The sequence below is a fragment of the Notechis scutatus genome, chromosome 3 (assembly GCF_049901735.1).
Source record: "Notechis scutatus isolate UNSWTSFEM ecotype Mainland chromosome 3, rNotScu1.2, whole genome shotgun sequence".
NCBI classification, from domain to species: domain Eukaryota; kingdom Metazoa; phylum Chordata; class Lepidosauria; order Squamata; family Elapidae; genus Notechis; species Notechis scutatus.
In genome coordinates, this window is record NC_142011.1 from 2782698 (window position 1) to 2800683 (window position 17986).

At 49.2% G+C, this 17986-nt stretch overlaps 1 protein-coding gene across 1 annotated transcript in view; it reads right to left on the reverse strand.

Moving 5' to 3' along the window:
* Nucleotides 1-710: 710 nt before the first annotated feature.
* The window catches only part of TM9SF4 (transmembrane 9 superfamily member 4), a 61973-nt gene continuing 44697 nt past the window's right edge, over nt 711-17986 (reverse strand). The window contains exons 14-18 of the mRNA XM_087962341.1: nt 17407-17582; nt 11769-11832; nt 9251-9370; nt 7588-7677; nt 711-2198 (exon numbers count right to left, since the gene is read on the reverse strand). Coding sequence (XP_087818467.1) covers nt 2049-2198; nt 7588-7677; nt 9251-9370; nt 11769-11832; nt 17407-17582 — 600 coding nt within the window. The 3' untranslated portion in view covers nt 711-2048. The remainder of the gene's footprint in view (nt 2199-7587; nt 7678-9250; nt 9371-11768; nt 11833-17406; nt 17583-17986) is intronic.

Consider the following 17986-nt stretch of genomic DNA (forward strand, 5'->3'; position numbering starts at 1 on the left):
GACTCAAGAAAACAAATACAATATATATGATGATCAGATGAGATTCTTATTGGGTTTTCTCCGTAACTTTAAAAGGAAACTATCTAGACAAAATTTCAAAACTGAAGTCTCCTTCATCATCTAAGTACTTGTGTCTTCAGCTCTGTGCTTCTCAGAGCGGATACATAAGCATACATGATGACATACATACATACATACATATATATATATATATATAATATATATATGTGATCTTTTATGTGGTTCTCGCGAAGATTGGAAGTATCTAGGCAATGTTTCAATGAAGTCCACATCATCTCAGCTTGTGTCTTCAGCTCTGTGCTTCTAGAGAACCTCCTGAGAAAATATATATATATATATATATATACACATACATACCTATCACATATACATATACATACACACACACACACACACACATATACATACACATATACACACATTTCTCACCAATTATTATATATATGTAATATTTTTTACTCCTTTTTAAGATATGCTCACAGAAAATGGTAGTGTTTTCTTCCACGTGGCGCAAGTAGGTATTCAGGGCCCCCACAAAATTGAGTTTTTAAAAAATCCTCGGATGAAAATACTTTATGTGAACTGCTCTAGGTCTCCGGGGTGTGTGTGTGTGGTGTGGTTGGGTGGAATCTCACCTCAACTTGCTTTTTTTTTCTTCTTCTTCCCAGCAGTGTTTAAAAAAAAAAAAAAAAGTAAACCCACATTGTTGTTCACACAGAAAAAAAAAAGTCCTTTAGTGGGTTTTTTTTCCAGCAAGTCGATTTGGGGGCAGTTTTTTTGTTTGTTTGTTTTTTTGGCAAAACTCCAGCACGAGCAAAATTTCGAGTTTTCCAGATCGAATTTTTCCGTCACCGTTCAAGCGTCAGGATAAGATCGTCCGGGGAGCGGGAGAATTCAATCCCCCAGGTCTGCGTTCCAAATACGGCGTTTGCAAACAGAGACCGATTAAAAAAAAGAAGAGAGGGCCGAATCTCTGATTTCTAAGGACAGAGGCTGAGCGGGGGAAAGAACGCGGCTTTTGCCAGGGCTGGCTGGAGAGGGGGCTGCAGGGGAGGGGAACATGGTTTTCCCAATCCCTGGAAAACCGAGGGCAGCGATTCCTTTTCGGAAAGGCAGGGCTGGGCCAAATCTTCCCTCATCTCTCCCCCCCTGCCACGGTTTTCTCTTGAGCCACGGACTCCTTGGCACATGAACACGGCAATGTCGCTCGTCTGGGGGCTTTTTTTTTTTTGGCTCATCCAGAAGTTTTGGGGAGGAACAAAAATAATGTCTCCCCAGAGCTGCGTCCTCCGATGTGCTTGACCTGGTTCAAGAGCCACAGTCCCACATCCCGTATCGTTCCTCCTGTTAAAAAGCTGAGGTGCCGTCCGCCGTTTGGGCACAACTTTTTCGGCACAAAGAGAGTCCCGAGACGGGGCAGGGGAGAAGATGATCCAGTTTGGAAAGCCCCTTCTGTCAAAATTGCACTTCTCTCGCTCGGAAATGAGCACTGTAGCCTGCAGCCCTGTCTGCAGCCTTGGATCGAGAGTGGTTGGAACCAGGTTAATCCAAGAAAACGCCAGCAAGCCAGTTTCCGGACGCCTCCTGGCACCGCAAACGCCTGCCGAGTGGAAATCTCCTCCTCCTGAATTGCAGAGCGTCCGTTGGCCATCGTGAGTGACGCGATGGTCGAAAAGTAGACAGAGGAATATTCACTGTAAGAGATGGACTGGCATATTTTGTTTTAATTAAAAAAACCCCTTCAATCCAGAATAGTGTAGAATTAAAAGGTAAAGAATCTATACACCCTTCCCTCCGGAAGATTCCCCGATTCCACGGATATTGTGCCAAAAAATTACATTCCAAGAGTTGAACTTTATGGGTTGGATGGTTTGAATTTCCTGTGTCCTGACCCCAAAATATATATATTTTTTCTCTTTCCTTGGGAGAAACAGGAAAAAAAAAAAAAACCGTTTCCCAGATTCCTTCCTCGGAGGAAACCCAAGCCAGGCGGTGGATCTGCGTGCCGTCCGACGGTGCCGGCGCCTTCAGTCTATTTTCACCGCGGCGTAAATTTTGCGGACGAACATGTAGGCTGCATAGAAGCCGATAGTCCCCGTCAGGAGCCAGAAGGAAAGCACCATGAGGGCGGTGTAGCCGAAATACAACAACGAGGGGATGAATTCCACAATGTCCAGCTGGAAGAGAAGACAAAATGGGGGTCAGAGGAGGGAAAATGAAGGGGGGGTGGAGAGAGAGCTGAAAACCCCCTTAGCTCTCCTTCAGGGGACTCAAAGAAGGACCAGGGGGACAGGATAGCAGCATTCCAGTATTTGAGGGGTGGCCACAAAGAGGAGGGAGGGGAGGGGGTCAAAATATTATCCAGAAGGCAGGACGAGAAGCAACAGATGGAAACTCATCTAGGAGAGAAGCAACCTGGAACTTCCTGACAGGGAGAACAACCAATCAGTGGAACTGCTTGCCACCAGAAGTTGTGGGTGCTTCAACGTTGGAGGTTTTTAAGAAGAGACTGGGCTGCCATCTGTCAGAAATGGCGTAGGGTCTCCTGCTTGGGCAGGGGGGCTGGACTAGATGACCTACAAGGTCCCTTCCAACTCTGCTAATCTAATCTAATCTAATCTAATCTAATCTAATCTAATCTAAGGGTCTCCTGGCAGACTTCCAAGGTCCCTTCCAATTCTGTTACTCTGATGCCCTCAGCCACCCAGACCTATTTGCCATCACATAACTCTCCTCTTCGGCTTCTACGGGGAGTCCCCAATTTCGTGACCATTCCCAAAGTTCAAAGTTAAAGCAGACCCACCCCCAAAAAAGGAACTTATGACCCAGATTCAAAGTGATGACACACCTCCGCACGCAGTTACGTGACAACATACCGTTTTCCCCGAAAGTAAGTCCTACCTAGCTTGGTTTTTACATGTGCACCCAATATAAGCCCTAACCCCCCCCAAAATAAGCCCTAATTGAGACCCCACCCACTCCAGAGTGGACAGGTAAAAATGAAGCTCGGGTGGGGATGGAGGGTAGAGCTGCCCTACTACTTACCTTTGGACAGTTGCAGCCAGGCCTCGCACCCCCCGACACCTGCCTGGCCGGCCCATTTCTTCTGCAGCCGGCAAGGCTGGCAAGGCTTTCCTGAAGGCCTCTGGAGCTGATGGCAAAGCTCTGGATCGATCCTGAGCTCTCTTATCGGCCGCAGAGGCCTTCAGGAAAGCCTTGCCGGCCACAGAAGAAGTTCCTGAAGGCCTCTGAGAGCAAAAAGGAGGCCGGGGGGGCGACACATGCAAGTGAGGTTAGTCAGTGGATGGCATCCCCCGAAAATAAGACCTGGGTGCCTTTTTTTGGTGGCAAAAATTTGGTTGATGTATATAAAATACCGTATTTACCGGACTATAAGCTGCTACTTTTTTCCCAGGGTTTTTTTTTCCTCTTTCTTTTTCCTTTCTCCAACTAAAGTCATTTGTTCATCAAAGATGGCTTCTTCTTTGTCCCCTTCATCCTGTTGTTCATTCTGCTTCACATAAGTATAAACCGCCATTTCCAAAAATTGAAAAATAGTGCCAAGACCATCTTTCCCTTCTTGTTTTTCTTTTTCATATTTTTGATATACAAGTTTCAGTCCATCCACAAGTGATGCCATTGTGCAGAGAAAAAGTTTTTCCAGACAACCACCCAGATGTTTTGATCAGAAATAATTCTCAAAAGTTCCAAAATCACCAAACAATCCAAACAGGCTGTTTCTTTTAAATACCTTCTTCTTCTTCTTCTTCACTTTCTCTTTCTGGAGTTAAAGTTTAATCACAAAGTTCCCTTTCAAATATATTTTTGGAAGTCTTATTGATGTTTAGTAACTCTTTAAAATTCTAGGCAATCTTCTCCTTATTCTCAAATTTTGCTCCAATTTTTCCCCCCTCTCCCTTCCCACTCACAGCCAAAAGGTTTTTTTTCCTCCACTGTCACTTTAGGAAGGAGAGTGGAACAAAGAAAAAAAACTTTCCCTTTTAAAATATTCGCAGCTTGTAACTCTCACTAGAGACAATACATACTTAGCAGCCTTCAAGTTTCCAGGTCACTTTCTCCTGTCTTGTCCCGGTTAGAAGCAACTTTCACTATTCTTCCGACTCTCTCCCTCCTGCACCTGCTTGTCCGGCTGCAGATTTCGGCCATTGCTGACCGCCGTTCCTCCGCTTCAGGAAAAGGGGGTTTAGCCGGCTGGGGAGGGGGTCTGCGACGCCCCCAAACCCCTTTCCGGATCCCCCCTGTCTTCAGCTGCCTCTACGGGGCAGCTATATCCCCCAGATCCAAATGGATTGGGGGAACCTTGGTGGCGAACGCGGCAGGGATCGCGCGGTGTCGCGAATCCCTGCCGCCGCCGAAAGCTTGCAAACCGGAAGACCTACTTTTTCCCCAGGGTTTTTTGAACCCTGCGGCTTGTACAACAATGCGGCTTATCTATAGATTTTTCTTCACTAACTGACATCAGGGCGTGCAAAAACATGACAGACGCAAGAGGTCAACGCAAAGAAGAAGACGCTACCGGTAGTTTTTGGCACGCTCGACGCATGCAGCACGACACGCACGAACGCCAAATATTTTTTCACACCCTCATCATGGAAAGTACACGAAGAAAAGCATCTGATGCAGCTTTTCAGTTGAAAGCAATCGATCTGTCTATCCAGGAAGGGAATAGAGCTGCCGCACCTAAGCTTGGCGTTAATGAATCAATGGTGAGACGTCGTTGGAGACGGCAGCATGAAGAACTTATTCAATGCCAAAGGACAACAAAGGCTTTCAGAGGTCATAAAAGCAGAGGGCCTAAACTTCGAAAATGTTCTTGAGGACCGGGTGAACACACAGAGAGCAGACGGCCGAGGTGTATCGACCGTGCAGATCCGACTGAAAGCTAAAACAATCGCCAGAGAAATGGGTATTGAAGATTTTAAAGGTGGACCGTGTTAGGAATAACATAGGTTACCTAACGTAGTTTGGGTAAAACAATATATATATATATATAGACTATGATAGTGTGTGTCACTTTAAATGCAAAGCATGTAATTTTGGGTGCGACTGTAAATCGACATAAGAGGGAGCAAGAGAACCTGAATTGTTTACTGGTTTACTGGATTCCTTGCTGACAATGATGGATTGTTAACTGCGTGTTCTTTGCTGTTGCTGAAGGAAGGAAAGAGGTTTGACTTCTTCATATCTCTACTGCGAAGAGATATAATACTGGACTGATATTGTAAGTTTAATGACCTCTTTTTCGACACTGGACTTTGCAACTGATTAATCCTCGGACGGACTGAACTAGTGTATGATATATGGACTGTTTGACTATGCTATAACTATTACTGGAATAAACCATTTAACTAGCACTGTGTATCTGTTTTACTGAGTGTAAGCTACAACAACGTTTATCTCACATATTTGCCTGCCTGCCTGCCTGACTGCCGTGCAGGTTCTGCTAGGGTGTATATCCCTAACAGACCGTCATGGTGTTGTAGATTTATGAGACGAAAAGATGTGTCCATCAGGGCGCGGATGACTGTCTGTCAGCAACTCCCTTCCGACCACGAGGAAAAAGTTGCAAACTTCCACAAATTTATTGAAACAAAACTAAGCGAGAATTCCATCGGACCAGACGACATCATAAATATGGATGAAGTACCTTTAACGTTTGACCTGCGCCTCTAACTAGAACTGTTAACAAGACAGGAGCGTCCTCCATTATGGTGAAAACAACTGGCCACGAGAGAACTGCATTTCACGTGGGTTTTGAGCTGCACCGCATCCGGACAGAAGCTTCCACCGATGGTGATTTTTAAGCGGATGACTATGCCAAAAGAAAAAACTCCCGAAAGGCATAGTCGTTAAAAGTTAACAAAAAAGGGTGGATGATAGAAAGCCTAATGACTGAATGGCTGACGGAGCGCTACAGTAAGCGCCCGGGAGGATTTTTTCATCGGAAAAAAATCATTGCTTGTTTTGGACAGGATGAGGGCCCCTATAACAGATTCTGTGAAAGCAGCCATCAAGAGAACAAACTCAATTCCAGCTGTGATTCCTGGAGGTACAACTCAGTTTTTGCAGCCACTCGACATCAGTGTGAATTGTGCATTTAAAGCGGCCCTCTGAGGGGAGTGGGAGGCTTGGGATGACCAGCGATGAGAAATCATTCACAAAAACTGGCCGCAGGCGAAGCGCATTCTTTTCTGAGGTCTGCCAGGGGATCCTAACAGCGTGGAGCAGTGTGAAAGGATCCACGATCACCAAGGGGTTTCGAAAGGCCCGACTGCTGCGTGGAGAGAACAGCGCAACTTCACCGGTAACTGTGCCTCGAGATGAAAGTGACACTGAGAGCGACACCGAGAGAGAGACTGAAAAGGTGTGTGAGGGAGATGTTCTGAGGCTCTTCAACTCCGACACTGAAGAAGACGACTTCAGTGGTTTACAGGCACAGGAGGAGGATGAATAAAAACATTAATGACTTTCCTGTTTTGTTCGATCAGCCGTTTTACTGCCGTGTTACAGGCACCGTTTGGAAACAATTAAGGTATGTCAATACAAAATCTTTACAAAATCTTTCTGTGTAAATATCTCATTTCCCCACAACGTATATATCTGCGGCTTATAGTCTGGTGCGGCTAATATATGTAAATGTTATATCTCACCTGGACAAACAAAGTAATAAGTCCAAATTTCCAACTGAAACACAAATATGCAGGCAAGTCCGGTAACTACAGGGTTAACTTCCTTAATCCGAAAACATTCTTGGCAGTCTCACACCAGCTGTCTGCCAAGTCCTGATAAGGAAGCATAAATCACAAGCTGACCCTACACACAGGAAAAATGCAGAAGCTTCTCTCATAAAACAACACGTTGTCCTGAACAAGGAACCAGAGCTAACACGCCCAGTTTTATTCCCTGTGGGGCGTGTCAGTCTCTCAAGTCAGTCCCTGATTTGTCCTTTCTTTTTACGTTGCATTTCACGCTTTTCCCTGCGTCTTTGCCTTGCATCAAACCAGCATTCCTCGGCTTGATCCTCAGTCAGAGGCTCTGATACGTCCTCCTGATTATCTGTCGACACCTGAGGCACAATCAGGGGGGAAGATCCTGCTGAGGAGGACAGTCCAGGGGAGGAAGGCAACTCCAAATCCTCTAACAAAGCAGGCTCAAGCCTCAGAGCCAAATCCTCCTCCTCCTCATTTACCAAGTCCTCGACCTCTGACAAAGCAGGCTCAAACCTCCGAGCCACAACATGTAAAAATATTTTTTTCTTTTAAAATTTAGTGGGTGCGGCTTATATTCCGATGCGCTCTATAGTCCGGTAAATACGGTATATTAGGACTTCTAAGATAATAATATTTGTAGATGTCGAAACGCTGTTGGAACTGTGAATACGATTTGTACTGGTGGAAAACACAATAAAAATCTATTAAAAAATAAATAAAAATTGTAAGACAGGGTCTTATTTTCGGGGAACACGGTAATATAAAACAACATGACACAACAACAACATAATATAAAACATGGCACAAGACATAACAAAGCGGAACCAAAGAGTACCTTATTCACGAAGTAGAAGATTGCGTAGATGAGCACGTAGAAGGCGGATCCTCCAGATACGAGGAACGTCCTCCACCACCACCGATAATCCTGACAAGAGAACCCCCTTAGATTACGGGTAGTCCTCAAGTTACAACCATTCGCTTAGGGACCGTTTGAAGTTACGGAGGTTATTTGAAAAAAAAAAGGGGGGGGGAACTTGCAAATGGTCCTTGCAGTGACGACCCCTGCGGCATCCCCATGGGTCCCACGATCCCAATTTGGGCACTTGGCCACTGGCATGGTATTTATGACGGTTGCCGCATCCCGGGGATCACGTTGATCGCCATCTGGGACCTTCCTAGAGGGCTTCTGACAACCAAAGTCAATAGGTAAAGAGTCCCAGTGGCGCAGCGGTTAGAGTGCAGGACTGCAGGGCTACTTCGGCTGCCTGCCGGCTGCCTGCAATTTGGCAGATCAAATCTCACCAGGCTCCAGGTTGACTCAGCCTTCCCTCCTTCCCAGGTGGGTAAAAGGAGGACCCAGATTGTTGGGGGCAAAGAGGCTGACTCTGTAAACCGCTTAGACAGGGCTCCTTCCTTCCTCCCTCCCTCCCTCCTTCCTTCCTTCTAAAGGTTGACTCGGCCTTCCCTCCTTCCGAGGTCAGTAAAATGAGGAAGCAGATGGTTGGGGGCAAGAGGCTGACTCTGTAAAGCACTTAGAGAGGGCTGTAAAAGCCCTGGGAAGTGGTATGATAAGTCTAAGGGCTATTGTTATTTCCTCCCTCCCTCCCTCCCTCCCTCCCTCCTCCCTCCCTCCCTCCTTCCTTCCTTCTTTCTAAAGGTTGACTCAGCCTCTCCCTCCTTCCGAGGTCAGTAAAATGAGGAAGCAGATGGTTGGGTCAAGAGGCTGACTCTGTAAAGCACTTAGAGAGGCTGTAAAGCCCTGGGAAGTGGTAGATAAGTCTAAGGGCTATTGTTATTTCCTTCCTCCCTCCTTTCTCCCTCCCTCCTTCCTCCTTCCTTCTAAGGTCGACTCAGCCTTTCATCCTTCCCCTCCTGGGTAAAATGAGGACCCAGATTGTTGGGGGCATGAGGCTGACTCTATAAACCGCTTAGAGAGGGCTGGAAAAGCACTGTAAAGTGATATGTAAGTCTAAGGACTAGTACTATTCCTTCCTTCCTTCCTTCCTTCCTTCCTTCCCTCCCTCCCTCCCTCCCTCCTCTTCCCTCCTTTTTCCTTCTAAAGGTTGACTCAGCCTTCCCTCCTTCCAAGGTGGGTAAAATGAGGAGCAAGAGGCTGACTCTATAAACCGCTTAGAGAGGGCTGGAAAAGCCCTGGGAAGCGAGATACAAGTCTTAAGTGCTATTGCTACCTTCCGGCATGCTTGCCAAGTATTGCAGCGTCTAAAAGATCTCGGCCGCTATCCACGCATGATAAAAGGTATGTAATCGGGAACTATCGTGAAAGGCTGCTGGACAGGACTTTGCTGGAGAGGAAGTTCATTGTCAATTAAAATAAAGGGGGTTTATTGGGACTCGGACTCGGCTTCACCCCTAACCCACTTCTGCAAGACCCAGAACCATCCCTGCACTCTGAGGCCCAAGAGATTCTGGGTCCATGCTAGACCCGCCTTCCCCAGTCCTGCGACCTGCCCAACCCCCCCAGCCTTCTCCCCCCATACCTCAGCGCAGAGCTGGAAGTACACCATGACGATGCTGATCTGGGAACAGGAGACCACCAGGATGATAAACACCAGGAATAAGAAGCCGAAGAGGTAGTAGAATTGATTCTCCCAGATGGCCTGAATCGAAGAAAGACGCAGATACATTCAAAGTCTCGGTTATCCCCTTGAAAGCCCTGCGTGGCATGGAACCGGGCTACCCGAGGGACCATGTCACCCCTACCCATCCCAAAATGGGACTGGCTTGCCCCACTCTGGTAGGAGGAGCCTGCTGAGGTCCCAACTGGCCAAGGAATTCTGGAAGGGACTTTTCTGCTGTGGTCCCTGCCCTCTGGAACCGAACAGAATAGAATAAGAGAGTTGGAAGGGACCTTGGAGGTCTTCTAGTCCAACCCCCTGCTTAGGCAGGAAACCCGACACCCTTCCAGGCAAGGGGCTGTCCAATCTCTTCTTAAAAGCCTTCCAGTAATGAGGCATCCACAACTCCTGGTGGCAAAGAGTTCCACTGGTTAAATATCAGGAAATTCCTCAACTCCAGGTTGCTTCTCTCCTTGGTTAGTTTCCCTCCGCTGCTTCTTGTCCTGCCTTCAGGTGGTTTGGAGAATAGCTTGAGCCCCTCCCTCTTCTTTGGGGCAGCCCCTGAGATATCGGAACACAGTGTGGCCCTCAAGGTGTAGATCTGCACCCTCCATTCTGGCCTTCAGAAGAGACCTTCAACCTGGCTCTCTTGGATGGCCTGGGCTTCCATGCTGGAGGTAGTTAGTGGATTAAATCATCCCGTTGCATGCTGGTTCCTATCTCATCTAATGTTAATTAATTTTAATGTCAGGTAGTCTTCGACTTAAAGCCGTTCCTTTAGTAACCATTCAAAGTTACAACCGCTGAAAAAGGGGACTCCTGACCATTTCTCACACTTAAACCACCGTCACAGCATCCCCGTGGTCATGGGACGTATATTTGGATGCCAACTCACTTTTACGACAGAGTGTCCCGTGCTCTCCTTTTGCGACCTTCCGACAAACAAACTCCACGGGGAAAGCCCGATTCGCTTAACAACCAGATGACTTACTTAAGTGTGCTCAGGCTCACATTTATGACGGTTGCCCTCAAATATTGGAAGGCTGCTCTCCTGTCTCCCCTGGTCCTTCTCTTCCCTAGACTAGCCAGGCCCAGTTCCTGCAACCGTTCGTCGTATGTTTTAGCCTCCAGTCCCCTCATCATCCTGGTTGCTCTTCTCTGCACTTTTTCTAGAGTCTCAACATCTTTTTTATAGTGTGGGGACCAAAACTGGATGCAGGACTCTAGGTGTGGCCTTACTAAGGTTTTATAGAGTGGTATTAGTACCTCCCTTGATCTCCATTGTATCCCTCTGTTAATGCAACTTAAGATTGCATTAGCTTTTTTGGCTGCTGCTGCACACTGCTGGCTCCTATTTAGCTGGTTGTCCACTAAGACTCCAAGATCCGTCTCACAGTTCCTGCTATTGAGCCTGCTTTCACCCCAGTCTATATGGGTCCTTTGGGTTTTTCTTGCCTGTGTTAAGACTTTACTTCCGGCCCGCTCTTCTTTTGGGGCAGCCCCTCAAATATTGGAACCCTTCTCTCCTGTCTCCCCTGGTCCTTCCCTTCCCTAGACTAGCCAGGCCCAGTTCATCCTCCAGTCCCCTAATCACCCTGGTTGCTCTTCTTGGCACTCTTTCTAGAGTCTCAACACCTTTTTTTTATAGTGTGATGACCAAAACTGGATGCAGTACTCTAGGTGTGGCCTTCCTAAGGCTTTACAGAGTGGTATTAGTACCTCTGTTAATGCAATTTAGGATTGCATTGGCTTTTTTGGCTGCTGCTGCACACAGCTGGCTCCTATTTAGCTGGTTGTCCACTAAGGCTCCAAGATTCCTCTCACAGTTCCTGCTATTGAGCCTGGTTTCACCCAGTCTATATGGCTCCTTTGGGTTTTTCTTGCCTAAGTGTAGGACTTTACTCTTCTCTACATTGAATTTCATTTTGTTAAATATGGTCCAGGGTTCTGACCCCTGGGACACAGCAACCGTCATAAATGTGAGTCGCTTGTCCAGCATCTGAATATAAATCACGCAACCCTGGGGGCCCTGAAACAGTCATATGTGTGAAAAACATTCCAGAGTCTCATTTTTCGTCGCCAACGTAACCACGAATGGTCAGTAAGCAAACTGTTGTTACGTTATAGCAGGGGTGTCCAACCTTGGCAACTTTAAGACTTGTGGACTTCAACTCCCAGAATTCCTCAGCCAGCTTTGCTGGCTGAGGAATTCTGAGAGTTGAAGTCCGCAAGTCTTAAAGTTGCCAAGGTTGGACACCTGCGTTATAGGATGCCGAAACAACTCAGAAGCTCTGTCCCCCAAAGGGGATTGTGTTACAGGAAGCACCACAACTGGGTGGGGAATTGTGGGTCTGGGCAATGAATATTTCGCCTTCAGAGGCACAAAGCGGCTGGGGCACTGGAGGGGTGGTGGGGGTGGAGTGGGGACCGCAGGACTTACGCTGAAAATGAAGAAAAGCTCGATAAACATGGCGCCAAAAGGCAGAATTCCAGCCATGAGGATCCTAGGAAGGGAGGGAGGGAAAGAGAGTCATTATGGAAGCAGGTGATCCTGTTCACAGATCCCTCCGCTGCGTAAACTGCTATTTTATTAACTAGTCCATAAACCCGGCGTTACCCAGGTATTTTTTTTTTATCCTAATCCTGTTATTAGGCAGGAAGAGCCCTGATTTTGGAGACTAATTTCTAATCTTGGGTTTTCTCTGTTACCACAGAGAGATCCCTTGTGGAGTACGGTGAGGCCGTTACCATGGCAACTCTACAGCGCTGTACAGTAGAAGCCGTTTGAAGGCAGTACGGTAGAAGCCATTTGAAGGCACCACAGGCTGTATCTTAAGAACCAGGGGTGGGATTCTACCGGTTGGGGTGAACCAGATGTTAAAATGACATCTGGTTCGCCAAACCGGTATTTCAACCAACCAACCAGCTGGCCTCACCCCACCCCTCCCAGCAGTCTCCATGCGGCCCATTTTGGATGGAGGTAAGTGCAGGGTCTGCATGGGAGTGGGGAAAAACGGGCCTTCCGGAAGTTCTGGAAATGGGCATGTTTCTGGCTTCCGGAGGGCCTCCAGAGGCCAGGGGAGGCTCTTTTGGCCCTCGGAGGAAGCCCGAGGGATGCCTCCAGACCATTGGGAAGGCGAAAATGGCCTCCCACGGGCTCTGGAGGCCCACTGGAAGCCGGAAACAGGAAGTTCTGGTAGGCCACACCCACCAGAATGGCCATCCAGCAACGAGGCATTGAACTGGTTGCTGGGATTTTTGAAGCCCCCTGTTAAGAACACAAACCCCGAGCGGTGTTAGGGGTGCCTCACCCCCACAGCATTTGTTTCCAGAGGGTAAGTCATCTGTGTACCAAGTTTGATTGAAATTGCTCAAGATGTTCCAAAATTATGCTCTAATCTGGCTTCCTCCTCTCGTTTTCCCCACGACAACAACCCTGTGAGGTGAGCCGGGCCGAGAGTACAGCATGACTACAGCAGGACTAGAATTCCCCGTCTCCTGGTAATTGGCCCAATCACCCACCCAGCTTTTATTCCTAAAGCAGAATTAGAACCATAGTCTGCTGGGGATTGGCTGAAAGTCAGCCAACTGGTTCTTGTGCCTAAGGCGGGACTAGAACTCACCAACTCCTGGTGATTGGCTCAAAGTCACCCAGTTCTCTTTGATGCCTAAGGCGGGACTAGAACTCCCCGTCTCCTGGTGATTGGCTCAAAGTCACCCAGTTCTCTTTGATGCCTAAGGCAAGACTAGAACTCCCCGTCTCCTGTTGATTGGCTCAAAGTCGCCCAGTTCTCTTTGATGCCTAAGGCGGGACTAGAACTCCCCGTCTCCTGGTGATTGGCTCAAAGTCACCCAGTTCTCTTTGATGCCTAAGGCGGGACTAGAACTCCCTGTCTCCTGTTGATTGGCTCAAAGTCACCCAGTTCTCTTTGATGCCGAAGGCGGGACTAGAACTCCCCGTCTCCTGTTGATTGGCTCAAAGTCACCCAGTTCTCTTTGATGCCGAAGGCGGGACTAGAACTCCCGTCTCCTGGTGATTGGCTCAAAGTCGCCCAGTTCTCTTTGATGCCTAAGGCGGGACTAGAACTCCCCGTCTCCTGTTGATTGGCTCAAAGTCGCCCAGTTCTCTTTGATGCCTAAGGCGGGACTAGAACTCCCCGTCTCCTGTTGATTGGCTCAAAGTCGCCCAGTTCTCTTTGATGCCTAAGGCGGGACTAGAACTCCCCGTCTCCTGTTGATTGGCTCAAAGTCGCCCAGTTCTCTTTGATGCCTAAGGCGGGACTAGAACTCCCGTCTCCTGGTGATTGGCCCAAAGTCACCCAGTTGGCTTTCATGCCTAAGGCGGGACTAGAACTCCCCGTCTCCTGGTGATTGGCTCAAAGTCACCCAGTTCTCTTTCATGCCTAAGGCGGGACTAGAACTCCCCGTCTCCTGTTGATTGGCTCAAAGTCACCCAGTTGGCTTTCATGCCTAAGGCGGGACTAGAACTCCCGTCTCCTGGTGATTGGCTCAAAGTCACCCAGTTCTCTTTCATGCCTAAGGCGGGACTAGAACTCCCGTCTCCTGGTGATTGGCTCAAAGTCACCCAGTTCTCTTTGATGCCTAAGGCGGGACTAGAACTCCCCGTCCTCCTGGTGATTGGCTCAAAGTCACCCAGTTCTCTTTGATGCCTAAGGCGGGACTAGAACTCCCCATCTCCTGGTGATTGGCCCAAAGTCACCCAGTTCTCTTTGATGCCTAAGGCGGGACTAGAACTCCCCGTCTCCTGGTGATTGGCCCAAAGTCACCCAGTTCTCTTTGATGCCTAAGGCGGGACTAGAACTCCCCGTCTCCTGGTGATTGGCTCAAAGTCACCCAGTTCTCTTTGATGCCTAAGGCGGGACTAGAACTCCCCGTCTCCTGGTGATTGGCTCAAAGTCACCCAGTTCTCTTTGATGCCTAAGGCGGGACTAGAACTCCCCGTCTCCCTGTTGATTGGCTCAAAGTCGCCCAGTTCTCTTTGATGCCTAAGGCGGGACTAGAACTCCCCGTCTCCTGTTGATTGGCTCAAAGTCGCCCAGTTCTCTTTGATGCCTAAGGCGGGACTAGAACTCCCCGTCTCCTGGTGATTGGCCCAAAGTCACCCAGTTGGCTTTCATGCCTAAGGCGGGACTAGAACTCCCCGTCTCCTGGTGATTGGCTCAAAGTCACCCAGTTCTCTTTCATGCCTAAGGCGGGACTAGAACTCCCCGTCTCCTGTTGATTGGCTCAAAGTCACCCAGTTCTCTTTGATGCCTAAGGCGGGACTAGAACTCCCCGTCTCCTGGTGATTGGCTCAAAGTCACCCAGTTCTCTTTGATGCCTAAGGCGGGACTAGAACTCCCCGTCTCCTGGTGATTGGCTCAAAGTCACCCAGTTCTCTTTGATGCCTAAGGCGGGACTAGAACTCCCGTCTCCTGGTGATTGGCTCAAAGTCACCCAGTTCTCTTTGATGCCTAAGGCGGGACTAGAACTCCCCATCTCCTGGTGATTGGCCCAAAGTCACCCAGTTCTCTTTGATGCCTAAGGCGGGACTAGAACTCCCCGTCTCCTGTTGAATGGCTCAAAGTCGCCCAGTTCTCTTTGATGCCTAAGGCGGGACTAGAACTCCCCGTCTCTGTTGATTGGCTCAAAGTCGCCCAGTTCTCTTTGATGCCTAAGGCGGGACTAGAACTCCCGTCTCCTGTTGATTGGCTCAAAGTCGCCCAGTTCTCTTTGATGCCTAAGGCGGGACTAGAACTCCCGCCTCCTGGTGATTGGCCCAAAGTCACCCAGTTGGCTTTCATGCCTAAGGCGGGACTAGAACTCCCCGTCTCCTGGTGATTGGCTCAAAGTCACCCAGTTCTCTTTCATGCCTAAGGCGGGACTAGAACTCCCCGTCTCCTGTTGATTGGCTCAAAGTCACCCAGTTGGCTTTCATGCCTAAGGCGGGACTAGAACTCCCCGTCTCCTGGTGATTGGCTCAAAGTCACCCAGTTCTCTTTCATGCCTAAGGCGGGACTAGAACTCCCCGTCTCCTGGTGATTGGCTCAAAGTCACCCAGTTCTCTTTGATGCCTAAGGCGGGACTAGAACTCCCCGTCTCCTGGTGATTGGCTCAAAGTCACCCAGTTCTCTTTGATGCCTAAGGCGGGACTAGAACTCCCCATCTCCTGGTGATTGGCCCAAAGTCACCCAGTTCTCTTTGATGCCTAAGGCGGGACTAGAACTCCCCGTCTCCTGGTGATTGGCCCAAAGTCACCCAGTTCTCTTTGATGCCTAAGGCGGGACTAGAACTCCCGCCTCCTGGTGATTGGCTCAAAGTCACCCAGTTCTCTTTGATGCCTAAGGCGGGACTAGAACTCCCGTCTCCTGGTGATTGGCTCAAAGTCACCCAGTTCTCTTTGATGCCTAAGGCGGGACTAGAACTCCCGTCTCCTGGTGATTGGCTCAAAGTCACCCAGTTCTCTTTGATGCCTAAGGCGGGACTAGAACTCCCCGTCTCCTGGTGATTGGCTCAAAGTCACCCAGTTCTCTTTGATGCCTAAGGCGGGACTAGAACTCCCCGTCTCCTGGTGATTGGCTCAAAGTCACCCAGTTCTCTTTGATGCCTAAGGCGGGACTAGAACTCCCCGTCTCCTGTTGATTGGCTCAAAGTCGCCCAGTTCTCTTTGATGCCTAAGGCGGGACTAGAACTCCCCGTCTCCTGGTGATTGGCCCAAAGTCACCCAGTTGGCTTTCATGCCTAAGGCGGGACTAGAACTCCCGTCTCCTGGTGATTGGCCAAAGTCACCCAGTTCTCTTTGATGCCTAAGGCGGGACTAGAACTCCCGTCTCCTGGTGATTGGCTCAAAGTCACCCAGTTCTCTTTGATGCCTAAGGCGGGACTAGAACTCCCCGTCTCCTGGTGATTGGCTCAAAGTCACCCAGTTCTCTTTGATGCCTAAGGCGGGACTAGAACTCCCCGTCTCCTGTTGATTGGCTCAAAGTCGCCCAGTTCTCTTTGATGCCTAAGGCGGGACTAGAACTCCCCGTCTCCTGGTGATTGGCCCAAAGTCACCCAGTTGGCTTTCATGCCTAAGGCGGGACTAGAACTCCCCGTCTCCTGGTGATTGGCTCAAAGTCACCCAGTTCTCTTTCATGCCTAAGGCGGGACTAGAACTCCCCGTCTCCTGTTGATTGGCTCAAAGTCACCCAGTTCTCTTTGATGCCTAAGGCGGGACTAGAACTCCCCGTCTCCTGGTGATTGGCTCAAAGTCACCCAGTTCTCTTTGATGCCTAAGGCGGGACTAGAACTCCCGTCTCCTGGTGATTGGCTCAAAGTCACCCAGTTCTCTTTGATGCCTAAGGCGGGACTAGAACTCCCCGTCTCCTGGTGATTGGCTCAAAGTCACCCAGTTCTCTTTGATGCCTAAGGCGGGACTAGAACTCCCCGTCTCCTGGTGATTGGCCCAAAGTCACCCAGTTCTCTTTGATGCCTAAGGCGGGACTAGAACTCCCTGTCTCCTGTTGATTGGCTCAAAGTCACCCAGTTCTCCTTCATGCCTAAGGCGGGACTAGAACTCCCGTCTCCTGGTGATTGGCTCAAAGTCACCCAGTTCTCTTTGATGCCTAAGGCAAGACTAGAACTCCTCGTCTCCTGGTGATTGGCTCAAAGTCACCCAGTTCTCTTTCATGCCTAAGGCAAGACTAGAACTCCCCGTCTCCTGGTGATTGGCTCAAAGTCACCCAATTCTCTTGGATGACTAAGGCGGGACTAGAACTCCTCGTCTCCTGGTGATTGGCTCAAAGTCACCCAGTTCTCTTTCATGCCTAAGGCAAGACTAGAACTCCCTGTCTCCTGTTGATTGGCTCAAAGTCACCCAGTTCTCCTTCATGCCTAAGGCGGGACTAGAACTCCCCGTCTCCTGGTGATTGGCTCAAAGTCGCCCAGTCAGCGTTTATGCCGAAGGCAAGACTAGAACTCACAGCCTCCTAAGTCGTAGTCCACCCCCTTCACCGTTATCCCAAGCTGGCTCTGTTAGGACAGCCAATTCTAGTTCCTACCCCCAACTTGCCACGGAGTCGGCCCGGAAGACTCACCCAACGAACCGATTCATGTACCACCTCTGCTCCGGGATCTGCCTCGGGATCTGATTGGTCCGCACAGGATTGTCGTAGGGCTGCTTGCGGAAGCCGAAGTAGTAGCCCAGGTACACCAAGGGCAGGGAAATGCCGAACCACATGCAGAGCAGCGCCACCATGGTGGGAAACGGCACCTGGGAAACGAGACGCCGATCCTCGGACAGTGGCCGAGCAGAGCCTCCCCAGCAGGCTAGGGGTGTGTGTGCGTGTGTGTGTGGGGAAGGGAAGTCAACCCCCTTCCTCACCCGACCCCACACCCTGCTAGGAAAGGTTCAGCTTGTGGTTTTCTCGGCACACCAAACCATCAACTCACCACAAGCTCAACTAAAATGTACTCCTTTTTGGGGGGTACTTTCTATCTCCAAGGTTGTTTCAAAGATGCTCTTTTTCTAAAGGCAACTGGACTTCTTTTGTGTTTCCTTGAAGATGTTTCACTTCTCATCCAAGAAGCTTCTTCGGCTCCGACTAAACGGTAGACGATGGAAGGACTGGTAATTCTTTGCAGCCCCCCTGGTCATTTGCAGTATCTCCGAGAGTC